Here is a 15,516-nt window from a genome sequence, read left to right on the forward strand (position 1 = left end):
AAACACTTCTAAAATGTGTTGATCAAGAATTGATGTGTTGTTAGTCTGCCATTTATTTCATTCCACTTCAAAGTGAAAGATAAAAATATTGAAGCTCTTGTAGAAACTATTTCTTTTAAGTATTAAAATAAAATGCTTTGGATAATGAAATTACATTTGTTGACTCTATTTCATTTAATCAGACAGGATTAATGGGATTTCCAAATTTTGTTTATGACCTCTGTTCTCTTCTCAGTCTCTTTTCCAAGCACAGCTCTGGCTAATGTTCCTGGGGTCACAAGGTGAGTTTTAGGAACAGGGGATGCTGAAATGGGTCCTGTCATTCTTAGTGACTTTCAAACTTCTGGAAAAAGAGAAACAAATTATTTAAGTAAAACAATCTTGAGTATGTTGTTCATTTGCAAGCTTTTTGGTGATGGTAGTAAAAAACAAACCTTTTTCCATTTGACAACACTTCATATTGATCAATTTTTATTTTTAGTCTTTTCTTTGAATGGAAAAGAGCTGGAGTTTTAATTTTGCTGTTATATAACTAAGTCTCCAGCCATATTATGCAAAAACTGCTGGAACCAATATTTCATAACAATGCAACCCGTTCAAAATACAAGATTAAAATTAATTTTAATCAACAAGATTTACGCAGAAGTAGATACATGGATTTTTTTATTTAATTCCTGCTTCTATGATTTTGCTGCCAAGTACCAAATGACAATCTAACCAAAGGAGATGATTTTTTGAGTTTGTATGAATGTCTCTATTTTTTCAGGACACTATAGTACAGAAATCGTTCATTTCACTGAACAAATTACAAGAGAAAATTCTACCTTGGCCTAGAGACATCAATTCTGAAGCTGTGATAGAACTAAATGTGTTGATTTAAATATAGATTTATGAGGGAAATTACTGTTTAACTGCCAAATATATGGACCATTCTACAAAGACTTTTATGGTAATTAATATCTGGCTTTCCTAAAAGCTCTTCTATAGTTCTAGTGAGAAACAACAGATTTCTCAGATACACCTGAAAAGATTCTGTATGTAAATTCCCTGGTTTTTTATGTATTTTAAGTTTCAGGAGACCAGGCTGGTAAACTTTCTCTAGAAACTTAGGACAAAAATTATCTCACCTGACTGTTGGCTAAAAATCAGGCGTTTGATCTAAGTTCATGGTGTTTAGGTGTTCTTGCAGTCAATGCAGGGAAGCAGTTTCAGCAGCACTTCATTCCCTTCTTAAATAGATATGCAGAACTATTGGAATTAACTGCTAGTGTGGATTTTGTATGGTAGGAGTCAAGGGAGATGAATCCCAGCCCTTTTGTTCTTCATTAGTTCAATTGTAATTTTGTACATTTCCTTTATAAACAATTTTTTTCTTGTGTTTTCATGTCTTTACTACAGATGACATCAACATTGCTGTGTTATATTGGATAATCTAATTCCTATTGTTAAAATAAAACTCAGATTATACTGATGAATTCCATGAAAACCTGTCAGAATTTTTAGACCTTTCACTGTCAGTGGTAGCTGGGAACTCTCTACACATTGTAAAAAGTGACAAACCTTCAGGAACAGCACTCATTAAAGAAATTATCTCTGTGAAGCTTATCTTAGTGGTCTAATTAGTATTTCATCTCAGGAATTCTATTCATTTGAGAGAGAATTAGTCGTGTGGAAAAGCTTGGCATGGATTAGATCTGTTTAATAGTAATCTCTTTGGTGTTATAAAAAATATTGATCTAGAACTCCACTTTTTCATTATGGATTTGGTGGTAATACAAGTATTTCACTCCTATGTTTCTGCTTACAGCAATAGACTCATTCTTACATGAGTCCTGAAAATGCTTCTGTGTTTACTGAACTCCTTGCTTGATGCTTTGCAATGGACATTTGGGAATGGAGGTTCCTTGCCTTAGTTACTCTAGATACAATAGTATGTTCTGTTAGAGGTAAGAGTTTTAGAGTGTATCTTTGTGTGTTGTATCAGAGAGTTGTAGAATGTATTTTTTCCTTTAAGATAGTGATTTTTATTTTTTTTTTTTCATCTGGTATAGTATATTGAATGGCATTTGTATTTGGCTGTAAACTTTTAGTGAATGTGATTGCCTCTGTAGTGCCTTTGTTTTAATAAGCCTGTGAAATGTAACCTGATTTACTGCACTATATCAGACCTTTGGCACTTGATAATGCTCTTAAATAACCTTATCAGCTTAACAAATAATCTTACAGGAAACTGGCTAGGATTACATGTACTCTGTATACAAAAATCCCATAACATGCCTGGATTTTTCTTATACATTTTCCTGAATATGTATTCCAGGAAAATTCATATTACATATCTAATAAAGATCAGTATAACACATCTTTCTTCCTAGTTGTCATATAGTCAATGTAGAGTAGGGAGCTCTATTTAAATAAAGGAACCAAAGTTGCATTTTTTTAGTAGCAATGATCGTGTACGCAGTGACACCTTGTTTTTATTCCTAGTTGTGATGGAAATGCAATGGAAAGCTTATTTGAATTAGCTTATTCACAGGGATTTTTTAGACGATTTAGAAACCTGAATACATTTAGAAATACATTTAGAAACCTGAAACTCATGGAACCATGGAACTACTAAAGCTCAAATACAAACTTTGGTGGAAGGCAATATGAGGGAAAAAACCTAACAGAATTCATAGTGGTTCAGTGAGTTGTACAGCATAAGGGGAAGTCAGAAAAAACTCTGGCATCAGGTAAAGGGATATTTGATTTTTTTCCTGTTTTATAGGTAAAATGAAATGGTACCCTTATGTAAATGATACTCTAATACAAATGAAAGATCTTTAGGGCATGCTTGCGGATAGTGTCAGCCGCAGAACCATCTGTACTTTCCAGCTTGGCTGGTCAAATTGAGCAAACATCAGCTTTCTGCAATTCTTAGAGTTGCTTCTTTTCAGTTTTCATCAGTTCTACATTGCTGTTGTTAACTAAGCATGTCAGAGGAAACTGAAATGCAACACTATATAAATGGAAAAATTAAAACTAAGGAAGAGTTTTCAATGAAGAAAAAAATTACAGGAATATTCAAAATCACTAAATTCCTGTTATTCCATCAGGTGTCTCATTTTGGACACAGGTGGCTTGATTTTCTAGAGGTAAGGTTCACATGAAGGACTGAATTCAAGTCTGAGTAATAAGCCAGTTAGTAGTACAGAAGCTGGCTTGAAAAATCTCTTTGGCTTGCTATTCATGAGAAACAGTAACAATTTATGGAGGATTAATAGAACAGAAGAAGATGGGAATACAGATAAATTTATTCCTGTTCCTTTCTGTTATTATAATATTGCCCAAAATATCATAATAAGGAAAGTTCAATTTACCTGCAATATATTGACATTTAATTTTCTTTTGTCATACTCAATTGCATATGCATACAGAGAAATATACAGTGCAGTAAATTATTGTGTAGCTGGATAACAACATATCAGTATCAATTTTGAAGATTTCTTAGAAACGGTGTCCTCGTATGATATAGAATGGTGTTTGATCTCCTTTAACTAAACAAGAATGACCAAAGAAATCTCACTTGCCAAATTTAATGTGTCCAGGAAGTCTTATTCTTTTACTCTTTCGTGTAAATAACAGTCTAAGCCTACCTTTTTAGTGACTCTGAAGGGTATATAGGGTGAAACTTAAATCATCAGAGAAAATCTGCCAGATGAAGTGGTAAGGAGGTTGAGCAAATGAATTCTGAGGGCAAAATGCTCTTTTTGCAGGCAAGTCTCTTTCTGGTAGACAGAAGGGTTTTTTTAAAAGTCTACTTTATTCCAATGACAGAATTAATTTCCTCATAAGTGTGTTTTGCTTCTGTCAAAGAAAAATAATTTTTTTAGGCTTCTTACTTCCTTCAGCAGATAAAATATATTCCAGTGCAGTATTGTCAATGAAATGTTGTGGTCATTTTACCAGAAGAAAGAAACAAAGAGAACATTATTTTCTTAATAAAATTGAGACTTACATTTATTTTGGAATGATAAAAAAGAGGAAAATTTTTGCAGTGACCCTGAAATTCAGCAAACTTTTCTCAGCTGACACATAAACCTGTTGACAGTTATATGAAAAGGAGGGCCATTTTAACAGGAAAAACAGTGTTTTCATATAAGAAACTCTGTGAGAAAGCAGAAAGATTGTAAAGATCTTTTGGTGTGCTTTGTGGGTGATTTGTCAAAGGAGACTGCAGTACTCCACTCAGGATTTTTCAGACTTCATAATTGTCCTGAAAGTACATGTATCATTTTCTGCTGCCTATCTAGCAGAGCTTTTAGGCAAAATTATTTGTAGAGCAAAGGTCAAAGGAAACTGGTTTGCAACTGAAAAATAGTTTCCAGCTAAGGCTAAGAGAAAATTTCAAGAGAAATTTCTGCTTTCTTTAACTATTTTATTTTTTTTCTTTTATTTCATCAGAAAGGTCAGAGATAATTTGTCAGAAAATAGAGCTAGTACTAGTGATCAGATTTTAAAAGATATTTAGGTCCTCCATGCCCACTGATATTAGTAAGAATTAGGAACTTAGATCTCTTTAAAATATCTGTGGTGCTTCAGAATGGATACCTCATTTCTAACGGCAAAATAGTGAGGCAAACAGCTAGTGAATACTTCTGGGACTGATTTTCAGACAGAAATGTGTAAATAATCAGGAGTTACATGTTGGGGTAGTAATAAACAGCAGATAAAGCAGATGTCCTGGCTTGAAAGACTTTATTGTAATTAGTAGATTTTGATGCCTTGGATATTTCCATGGCTTTTGAAGCATCTTCTGAGAAATTCAGGAGGTATATTTGAGTGGAAAGCTTTATAATGTACTTACCCTGTTACATTCCCCCTTCTTGGGATAGTAAGAATGGTAACTAATGATGTGTAAACTTATCTAAATTATCTTAAAACCCTGGAAGAAAATTATTTTCAAGCTAAAACTGAATCCTGGGTCACAGCTTAGGTCTGCAGTTCTACCTTCAGACACATTTATCATTGAGTTCTGCTCTGTAGATTCAGCTTTTGAATTATGTAATTCTGTCACAAAGCTTCTCTCTTCCGGAGCTGTGTAGAAGGTGTGAGTTTCTATCATAAGGGACTCAAAGGTTCGCTTAATGTATTTAGTTAAAGTAATATTTTTTTCAGTTTACTATTTTCTTTTTTAATAGAATCGTAGAATAGTTTGGTTTGGAGGGGACCTTAAAGATCATTTAGTTCCAACCCGCTGCCACAGGCAGGGACAGCTTCCACTAGACCAGGCTGCTCCAAGCCCCATCCAGCCTGGCCTTGGACACTGCCAGGGATGGGGCATCCACAGCTGCTCTGGGCAACCTGTGCCAGTGTCTCACCACCCCCACAGTAAAGAACTTCTTCCTAATATCTAATGTAAATCTACACTCTTTTAGTCTAAAACCATTACTCCTTGTCCTATCACCACATGCCCACTAAAAATTCTGTCCCTATCTTTCTTATAAGCCCCTTTTTAGGTGGTGGGAGGCTGCTATAAGGTCTCCGTGGAGACTTCGGTTCTCCAGGCTGAACAACCCCAGCTCTCTAGGCCTGTCTTCACAGGAGAGGTGCTCCAACCTTCTGATCCCCTTTTTCCTTGCCTTGCCTTGCCTTGCCTTGCCTTGCCTTGCCTTGCCTTGCCTGCCCTGCCCTTCCCCGCCCTTCCCTTCCTCACTCAGCAGGAGAAAGCTGTCTGAACATTGTACTAGGTCTCTCTCTAAATGCATTTATCCCTAAAATCCTGCCTGTCAAGCAAGTTATCTCTTTCTCACTTTCTCAGGTTTTCTCAGGGTCATGTTGGCTTCTGTTTTCTGATGATTTTTGCAGCCTTCCAACACGTGTATCAAGATTCACATAGAAATTAATCTAATTAAAACCATATTCTGTTCATATTTTGTTTACCAGACTTACATGAAATCCAAAGGCTCTCAACACTTGTATGGAATTGGTGATTTCCATTCTTGTGTGATGATTTTTATACTGTTTAATGTGAAGTTCACTAAGGCATTTCTATTATTTCCTAATTTTCACTGACTGGAGTTTATTTTGCCAAATATTTTTCCATTAGTTCCACTGACATGTTCTTTTAAGTTGCTAGATCTCAGAATAGCAGGGGTTCAGATAAAACCTCTCAGTTTTTGTGTGTGCATGTTAAATTTATCTTCACAATTTAACAGCAGAGGAAGAAAACTGAACTGCATTGAAATAGCCTGTCTTTTCTGCTTCTCCCACCTTCTGACAAATTCCAATAACTTTACAGTGCAGACTAAGATAAAACCAAAACCAAATAACCATTTCTTCTAAAGACTGCTATCCATCTTAAATTACTTCTAAGTCTTAAGCTTGTAATGAATTTATATTTGGCTTAAATAATAAAAGAAAAATAAAATGTCTTTAACATTTAAAGGTATGTTTTTATCCCTCCTGTGTTTATGTTCATAGATCTGGAATATGATCTGCTTACAAGAAGAGAACAATAAAATATGTCTGAAACTTGACTTCATTTACACAGCTCAGTTCACCTCATATATCCCAAAGCATTTCACATATTATATGCATATCAGATATTTGAGCAACTTGTACCTTAAAGAGGTCCAGAGTACTTTCCACTGTTCCAGTAGCCTTGGAACAGCTCTATTACCACTGGAGAGTGCAGCAAACCATGGCATATACAAATCTACTTCATTCTCTCTCTGTAGCTGTGTTTTTTCTTGATTCAGCCAGGACTACAATGTACACTAAACATAACTACAACATACACTATTAAAATACTAGGTCTGGTCACCTCTTTTAGCTGTGTAAAACTAAATGCATCCCATTTTGGAAGAGATCCTATCTCCCTTTTTCTGTTGCAAACTTCAGAACCTTTGGTTTGGTTATACATCTAGCTGTAAGGTGCTTGGCAAAACCATTCTGCTGGGGTTTTTTATCTGTTTCTATATATTACCCAGTTTTATTACTTTGTTGTTGCTCCTTGGTTTCTGCAAGCATTTATGCATACAGGTAACTGCCATAGAGAAAAGTGACTGGTTCTTGAAGAATCAGGGCATGACTCCATTAATTCCTTTTTAAGGAGCTTTCCATGAGCAGGCATGCTTCCCTGTGCTGCCTTTATGGCACAAGGCAGAGCTGATCCTGCCTAGGGCTGCTGGCAAATATAGTACTGCAAGCGTTCATATGTATGACAAACAGAATGCTGAGGCAAAATGAGGACAAAACAATTGTGCAAGCAGCTTTGAGATGAAAGCAAATCTTGAAGTTTAAATCCTTTGTCTAGCATCTTAGTACCACAATTCAATATTCCCAACAATAATTTGCAGTAATAGAAGTCAGATATTGCCAGGCTTAAAACCAAATATGGACCTGATAAGAAGACTACCCCTCATAAAGAGGCACATTGATGAAATGTGAATTATTCACTCTTATCTACTTATTATTTATTATCTTTCTATGTCTTCATCTATTCTATTTCATCTCCTCACAACACATAATTAGAAATGACATTTCTATGTCTGTAATTCTGAGGGAAAATATGCAAACTTAATTCCATTAGAAATAAACAACAATATTCCTGTCCTTAGGATTTCAGCTCTTAAAGACCATCAGTAGAAATAAAATTAAAAAGATTGCAGAAATTGCAGCTTACTTTTATGGTGTTTCATTCTTCTAGGTTGTGAGTGACTGCATGTTGAAGGACAAAGGAGATCAGGGAAAGTGGAGGGGACAGAGAGGTGACTTTCATGTAGTCTAGATATGTATAAAAGGCTGAACTGGAATTTCTGCTGCAGCAGGCTTTAATACATCTGCCTTTATTCCTTAAGCAGCAACAGCTCAGTTTTTATAGGGTTCTTAGTGGAGCTGGTTGGCAACTATTTAACATTTTGGAATTCTTTTTCATCAGAAAAAGAGACTGATCAAATAAAAAATATTTTGTATAAAATCACCAGTTCTGATAAATTTCTTAGCTCTTTTGTACATTGATACATGTTTTGAAAATGTCAGAAAGTTCTTGCTGCCTTCTTAAAAATGAAACAGAAGTCCAATATAAGCTTTCTTGCATAATTGGATTATAGATATTTCTGCTAGTTACAGAATAGAAATCTTGAAAAAATGAGATAACAACAACAACAAAAAGTAATTATTTGATTGCTCAGATATGATTTCCTGATACATGGTTTACATTATGGTTTATGTTAACTATTATGTTACATTATGGTTTATGCTTTTGTGATTTTTTTTCTTTATGGAAATTATTTCTGTGACAGCCTCGATCTTTTTTACAATAGAAACAATTCTATTCAATTGAGGTTACCATGTTAACTACCAGAATTAAGAGGAATCAAATACTAGCAGATAATGTACCGGTATACCACAGCTATGTTTTTACTGGCAAAACATTACAGGGTCTTGTATTTGAACGTTTATGGGGACTATGAGAAGTTGCTTTAACATTCAAGTAGTGTATTTGTTTTAAAAGGTAATAGAAACTTTTGAAAACTCGATGAACTTCAGCATCATGGAACAGAAACATGAAATACTTTATACTGGAAGGAAGCAGTGAATGTTGCCTGGTCCAGCCTCTACACTGAAGCAGGGCCAGCTGTGAGGTTGCATTAGGTTACCCAGGAACTCACTTAACTGTGTTTTGAACATGTCCAAGGGTGGATAGTCAGCAGCCCCTCTGCACTGAGCTTCTCTTGCTGCAGCCTGTGTCAGTAGCTTCTCGTCCTGACTGTGCACCTCTGAGAAGTGTCTTAGGTAACCAAAAGCAGCTGCTAGATCCCTCCCTTGGGCTTCTCTTCTTCAGGCCCTTTTTGAGGTTTTCACCCCATTTTTCAAAGCAGCAGATTCATGAATGAGTGTGGTATAGGACCATCTCTGATTTCTGAATCCTGTTGTGATTTTGGTTTGAATCTTGGTCAGTACTGTCCAAAAACTGTCTGATGTTCCCTCTGTGACCTGGTGAAAATTAGATACTAAGATTATGTCAGTAGCTGCACGCTGGCATGGCATAGAGGTACATGCCAAAGAAAGCTGGGCTGGTAACAGAGAGTCTAAAGCCACTCAGAGTGAGAAATATGGGAAAGGTTTTTCTTCAGTCCAGGCTAAACTGAAACATTTTGCAAAGTATTTGTTCTTATAAAGGTAGAGATTTCATCAATGATTTAACATAAACAATCGGTATGATGGACTGCAAGGGTACAATTCTTATTTAATCTGGAAGTGTTTGAGGCAGTCTGATACAATACTGTGTTGTTGCTGTAGAAAGCCTAAAGATACAGCAGTCTGATGGGAGGAAAACTAGAAGATTTATATATAATATGCTTAGAATCAAACCATATCCATACCAACATCCAGCCTGAAGTGATATTTTTTGTACCTGAATTGTAATCTTCTGATAGCAGGATTACTAATTAAATAGCTTATCAGCACAATGGTGGTATATTTTACATTCTTGCATCTTGCCCATTTATCTCTATGTGAATGAAATGAATACATAGAAATTATCCTGACAGTGGGCTACCTGAACGCAAAGCAAATATGAAAAAGATTATATTATGGTCAAAAAATAAAAAGCAAGAAGTCCTTTTTAACTCCAAAAAGTTATTCTTAAAGGAAAATAAAAAATATCTCTAAAGATACAATTTTAAAAGAAAGCAGTTTACTATTATGAATTCAGAAATCTACAAGCCTTTGCTTTCTCTAATGAATTGTACTGCGGGAGTACGGGGACCCTTTCAGACTGCCTGCTGAGGCTTTTTTTCTGCCCCCAGATTGTCACGTCAAAGAAGTTCAGTACATGCGGTCTAGGAAATCTAATACTTTAAAGCACCTGATTGCAGACTTTTTAGAAAAAAGCAAAGGGTGGCAAAGCAGCAATGGTTATGCAATATCTAATAATACAGGGACTTTATTCAGTACTGAGAACATATGTAGTTCTGACAGCTGCAATATGATTTGAGAACATGTAAACCAATTTCAGATATACCTCTGTGGAGTTGATTCGACAATGAACAGTGACTGTACATTGCCTTGGCCCAAATTAAAAGTTCCTTGAAAACTCTGTCTGTACAAGGAGGAGTTTATTCAAACTATGCAGTCTCACCAATGGTTTATAAATAAAATGCAAGTCAATCTCCTTGATTCCTGCACCCGATGTTATGCACATCCAAATTTTTTGGACCCACCTCAGTACCAGAAGCCACAGATAATCTGTGCAAACTATCACAGCGGGGTTTCAAACTAATTCTTCATAGTTGTAAATACTGCATTTTATGAAAAGGGGTGAAAAGTTGGGATGTTTAGGTAAATTGTCCTCCTGCAATGGACTTTCCTTGGTTTGCTGTCTTTGATAGGTGAGTCCTTTCACTGGCCTAAACCATTATGGGCTGATGGTTTTCAGATTGTATTTCACACAAACTAAGGGTCTGGCATTATGGAAAATTCCAAACTGGTATTCAATTTGATGCAGCATTTAACAAAAGACACCAAATTGATACACTAGGGTGTTTGGCAATATGAATTAAGGCTTCAGTGTGGATTTGCCAGCTCTTCAAAACACATATGAAAATTCACTTCTATTTAAACAAGAAGGTGTCAGTTGTTGCAGAAGTGGGAAGGGAATCTTGAATACTGTACAGTTAAAATTCTGCATAAATCTTTGAAATTTATCCAGTTTTAACAAAAAAAGCCTCAACAAAGCTGACTAAAAATCAATTCTGAGTAAATAATAGTAGGTTTTAACACTTGCTTCCTTTTCTTAGGGTAATGTAAATTGAAACAGAATCACACACTTGGCAAGAATTATGCTGCGCTCAAGTGTGTGAAATGACAGATTCATCTGAGGTAATTACATTTCACAAATGTGCTGCATTTCCTGGGAGAATCACTGATCTTGTTTAATGACATTGTTCAACTGGCAAGAGGTAGAAGTGATTGTATTCCTTCTATCAAAACAACTGTATAGCCCAAATCTGTATGATCATGACAGTGCGTAAAAAATATGGTGTTTCCATTTTTCCAAAGTTTTGAAAAGGACTCACATGTTTATATTTCCTCATATTAGGCAGAATATTTTTTTATTTTCCCTTTTGTTTTTGAAACTATACGAAGTAGAAAGAAAATCTATACAAAGTAAAAAGAAAGGAGAATGCAACCATAGCAGAGGAACAAAATATACTTCAATAGCAAAAAAAAATAATGTCATACCTTTAGAATATGAGAACATAAGCTCCAATTGTAGGGATGGGAGCTTAGTCCAAAAGCTGTACAGCTGGAAAAGACTTTCCAGTTTTAGTAAGTAAACAAACAGATCCACAAGAAAAGTCTATGTTAGTGCGAAGTGGTTTAGCTCCTACCTCTTAGGGTTCAAGCAGTTATTTAATGACCTAATCGAGATTCTTTGATTTTCTAGACATTTAGTGGCAATGTTCATGAAGAGTTTCATGCTAGCACTAAATTCTGAGTATGTCTATAGGCATCCCAAGCAATATAAAAATGTGAGGACACAGATAGATTGTAAGTAAGTCTTCCCCAAAATTTAGACATGTTCTGTAGAACTGAAGACAGTTGTAGAACTGTAAGATTATTCAGGTTTGAATGGACTTTTGGAGACCATCTGCTTCTCCTTCTTCTACAAAGCAGGCCTAATTTTGAAGATATAGCCAACTTTGAGATTAGATGAGGTTGCTTAGGACCTTTTCCAGCTGAATTTTGAATTTGCCCAAGGATAGAAATTCCAGAACTTCTTTGGGCCCTTGTTCCCATTTTCTCTTTGGAATTTAAAGACATATTTATTCATCTATGAAATACAAATAGAAAAAGAAGCACCATTACTAAAGCAATCACTGTATCACATGGCAGGCTCAAGTTCAGTCCTGTCCTCCATTGAAAGGAAGTCTTCCAAGAATACCACCATCTACAGAATACTATATGGTGCTGGAGGGAAGGGAGGCAGTGTGCTGGGAAAATACAAACATTAGAAGCGGCTTTGTTTCAAACATGTCTGTTGAAGCTGTTCCTCTTTATGTGGAATAAATAATTGTCACAGAAACAGAGAGTCTGGGGATAGAGAAGAACCTTTCTCTTTCTCATAGTAGGTTTGATATGCCTTTGTTCAGAAAAAGAAATTTAAATATTCTTAAATTTTATAACTTTGTATAAAGATAGCTGTATTTAAGGCTCCTTATACCATATTTTATTCTTAATAGACATTTTTGATCAGTTCTAGAAGAAAGGGCTGAAAGGGCAACTTAAGTGATAAGAGAAATAGGTTTCATTTTAAACTGGCAAAGGTGGAACTTTACTTAGCAACTTTTACTGCTGAACTTGGGTAAAAGATACTTTGCAGCAGAGAAGTTAATACCTCTTTATCTGGCTGAACTCCACCAGTTGTTCCTTAAAACCACCAAATAGGTTTGGCAGGAAAGAAGAGTAAACATATGTCTAGTTTATGTCTTCCATTAAGATGTAGAGGTGAGGTAGGTCCTAACTGCTGAACAGTCATGATATTAAAATAACTTAACACTAAGATCCATTTTGCAGCTACCTTGAAAAATTGCTGGGGATCCCTATGAAAAAGTGGTTGTGTATCACTGAGGCACCAACTGAGCTTTGAGGATCTGGAAGCTCCTAGCTTGTTCAATAAGTTTATAATGTGCTCTCATTCTAACTAAAAATAAGTGACACTCCTCTTTTTGACACTGAATAAAAGATTAAAGACAATCCTAGAATATATCACTGTGGAAATATCAAGGCAGTATTAGCTATGGATAGGCAGCTACATTTGTGTTTGATTTGGGGTCTACATGCCACCATCAAATTGCAAAAAGGATACTCACAAGCTTCAAATGCTTAAGGAAAACAATAAAAATGACCTAAGGTGTTAAAACTAGTTTTTCAGTAACAGTATAGAAGTTTAGCCAAATCATCAAAAGAAAACTAATCTGGTGATCTTATTCCTGTGTGGAGAAGAACTTCGTGATAGTAAACAGGTCTATATTTCATCAGAAGGAAAGTCTTAATGGACACTGAAGTTAAATTAATTCATAACAGAAATAAGGTGCAATATTTTTAACAATGAGGATAATGAATAATTAAAATAACCTCTCTAGGAATGATGAATTTTCAGTTACTCTAGGTCTTTAAATTAAGATTACATAATTTTTATTTTAAGTATGCAATTACTCATGTGGAAGTTACAGATTTCACAAAAAATTACAGCACAATGTCCTTTTCTGATTCTGTAAGGAAGGAGAGGCTATATAAATAGATTTAGCATCTCTTGTTTTCAAATAAACTGTTCTATTAATCTAACTGAGTATTTGTCACGGTCCACTCAGTGGACTCGTGGTGGTTCGTTAACTATGATCTCGAAGCACAAAAATCAAGGTGACCACGCCAAGGGGTTATGCTTCAATCAAACAGCACAATTTTATTGTTTGCTCATAAAGCGGCGTGCCATAGAAAGACAGAAAGTGAATAAAAGGAAAAGTAAAAAGAAAAGGAAAGAGGATTATAGCTACCACCACGGGTCCAAGGCATCCCTGTGGTCCCAGGTCCAGGCAGCGTCCCGCCGGTCCTTCTGATTGTCGTGATCCCTGGTGGGGAAGATCTCCAGAGTTCAGTTGCTAAGAAGGCATCTTTTTATGCCAAGCAACACACCTTGCTCCCCCTCTGGTCCATGGACTTCTGCCAGTCTCTGCCCTCTCAAGCCACGTTAGCTTGCCCCAGAAGTGGGTAGCTTCAGACCAGGAGGCATGTTCTTGTATTGTTTTCTGGTTCGTTGTTATGACCACAGTTGTGATCCATCTTCTGGACAGCTGTTATGCGGCCTTATTCAATCCCAGGTGGCAGGGAACGGCATAGTACTCCTCGTACCGTGCAGTTCTCCTTCCCAGGGTGTTCAGTCCCAGGTTGCAGGGAACGGCATCGCACTCCTCGTACCGTGCAGTTCTCTTTCCCAGGGTCTTTGTGTCTTGGTGTCCGTGAGGACCACATTCCATCTCCAGGTCTCTGTTGGCAATGTTGAGACAATATTGTTCCCTTTAGACCGACTCTTACAGTATTCAACCAAAAAAAATAGAGAAACATGTATGTCTGATCCATATTTGTTGGTTGACTCAAATGCTGCTATCGAACAGTGAAGATGTCAAAGAGAAGGTGAGGTGAATTAACAAAGCAAAGAACTTACAATTCACTGACTGAATGGTGCAAATGGCTTTCCAAGTAACCTCTACAACTAAAAATCAGTTTTCTCTGTATTAATTTCCAATGTTACTATGGGCCCACTGAATCTTCCCCTCCACAGTCCTTTCATATTACTGAAGCTTAAATAATTTGTAACCTGGTAACTATTTATTTATTTAATTTTCTAATAATGTCATTTGCCATTAATTATATAATATTAGACCAAAAGCTAATCACTGAAACAGTAACCAGTCAAAAGATTACATAGCTTGTCACTGGTGGTAGTTCTAGGAGCAAAACAGAGGTTTAGTCATTCCCAGATTAGGTTCTCTCCAAAGTTCAAAGGAGCAGGCATAAGTCAAAATACTCTTTATTGCATCCTCTGGATTCAGACAGAAGAAACCCAAGAAAGAAAATCACTTATCAAACTCCTGCTTAGCACAAGTGCTAAGTTTAACTCCATGAACTAAACATAATTTTAAAATATGAAGGAACAAGTATAATCCATCAAGGGCATCTAATGACATAGCAGCTAATCACTCAAAGTTGTAATCAGAATATTCACCTACAGGAAATCACAAATAACTCATATCTACTTATCACTCTATCATTATAATATATCCTCAAACACTTTTTTTTTTAAAAAAAAGAGAATAGTAATCTTCGAAGAACCAAGGTACAGTTTATAAAAATTAGGCCTATATAATTCCTAAAACAATTTAGTAAGATTTTTAATATACATAATTCTGAGTAGGAAATGGAACAGCAATACTTGATCTGAGATACGTAACAGGAGATAAGCATACTTCATATGATTCTAGTCCTTTAGAAAGCTGTAACTAAAGTGATTAGAGATAGTTTCAAGTATGTGAGAAATTAAGACTAGGATGCTCTCCAAACTATGTTATGAGTTTTATAGTATGATTAGAAAGTACATGAAGGAATTTCAGTCAGTATTTGGTGATTTTTCTGCTCATTCAATGACCAATATCTGCTGCTGCCTATGAAGTTGCTGTCCAAGATATATTTTGCTATTTCTTCTACCTTCATGGAAGCATCTAGTATTGCATTTGTAAACACTTCTCACTTCCTTCAATTAGAGGTATTTTTATCATTATACTGATAATTATACTAATACAGAAGCTCTTGTTTTTGCATAGCTGAACGTTACTGTAGCATACGTAATGAATCATTAAACTAGTATTACAAAAAGAATTATTTATACTAATTAATTTCAAAATCGACCACATTGCTCTTTATCTCATCACCTGTGAGTCTTAAGGAGCAGGAGAAATGCTTTTCCACACT

The 15,516-nt window shown here is 35.7% G+C and overlaps 1 protein-coding gene across 1 annotated transcript in view; it reads left to right on the forward strand.

Moving 5' to 3' along the window:
* LOC308056110 (uncharacterized protein) overlaps nt 1-15,516 on the forward strand; it is a 47,225-nt gene that overhangs the window by 18,004 nt on the left and 13,705 nt on the right. Inside the window, exon 2 of the mRNA XM_080370961.1 lies at nt 236-281. Coding sequence (XP_080227087.1) covers nt 236-281 — 46 coding nt within the window. The remainder of the gene's footprint in view (nt 1-235; nt 282-15,516) is intronic.

This window comes from Falco punctatus (genome assembly GCF_963210335.1).
Source record: "Falco punctatus genome assembly, chromosome: Z".
In the NCBI taxonomy this organism is placed as follows: domain Eukaryota; kingdom Metazoa; phylum Chordata; class Aves; order Falconiformes; family Falconidae; genus Falco; species Falco punctatus.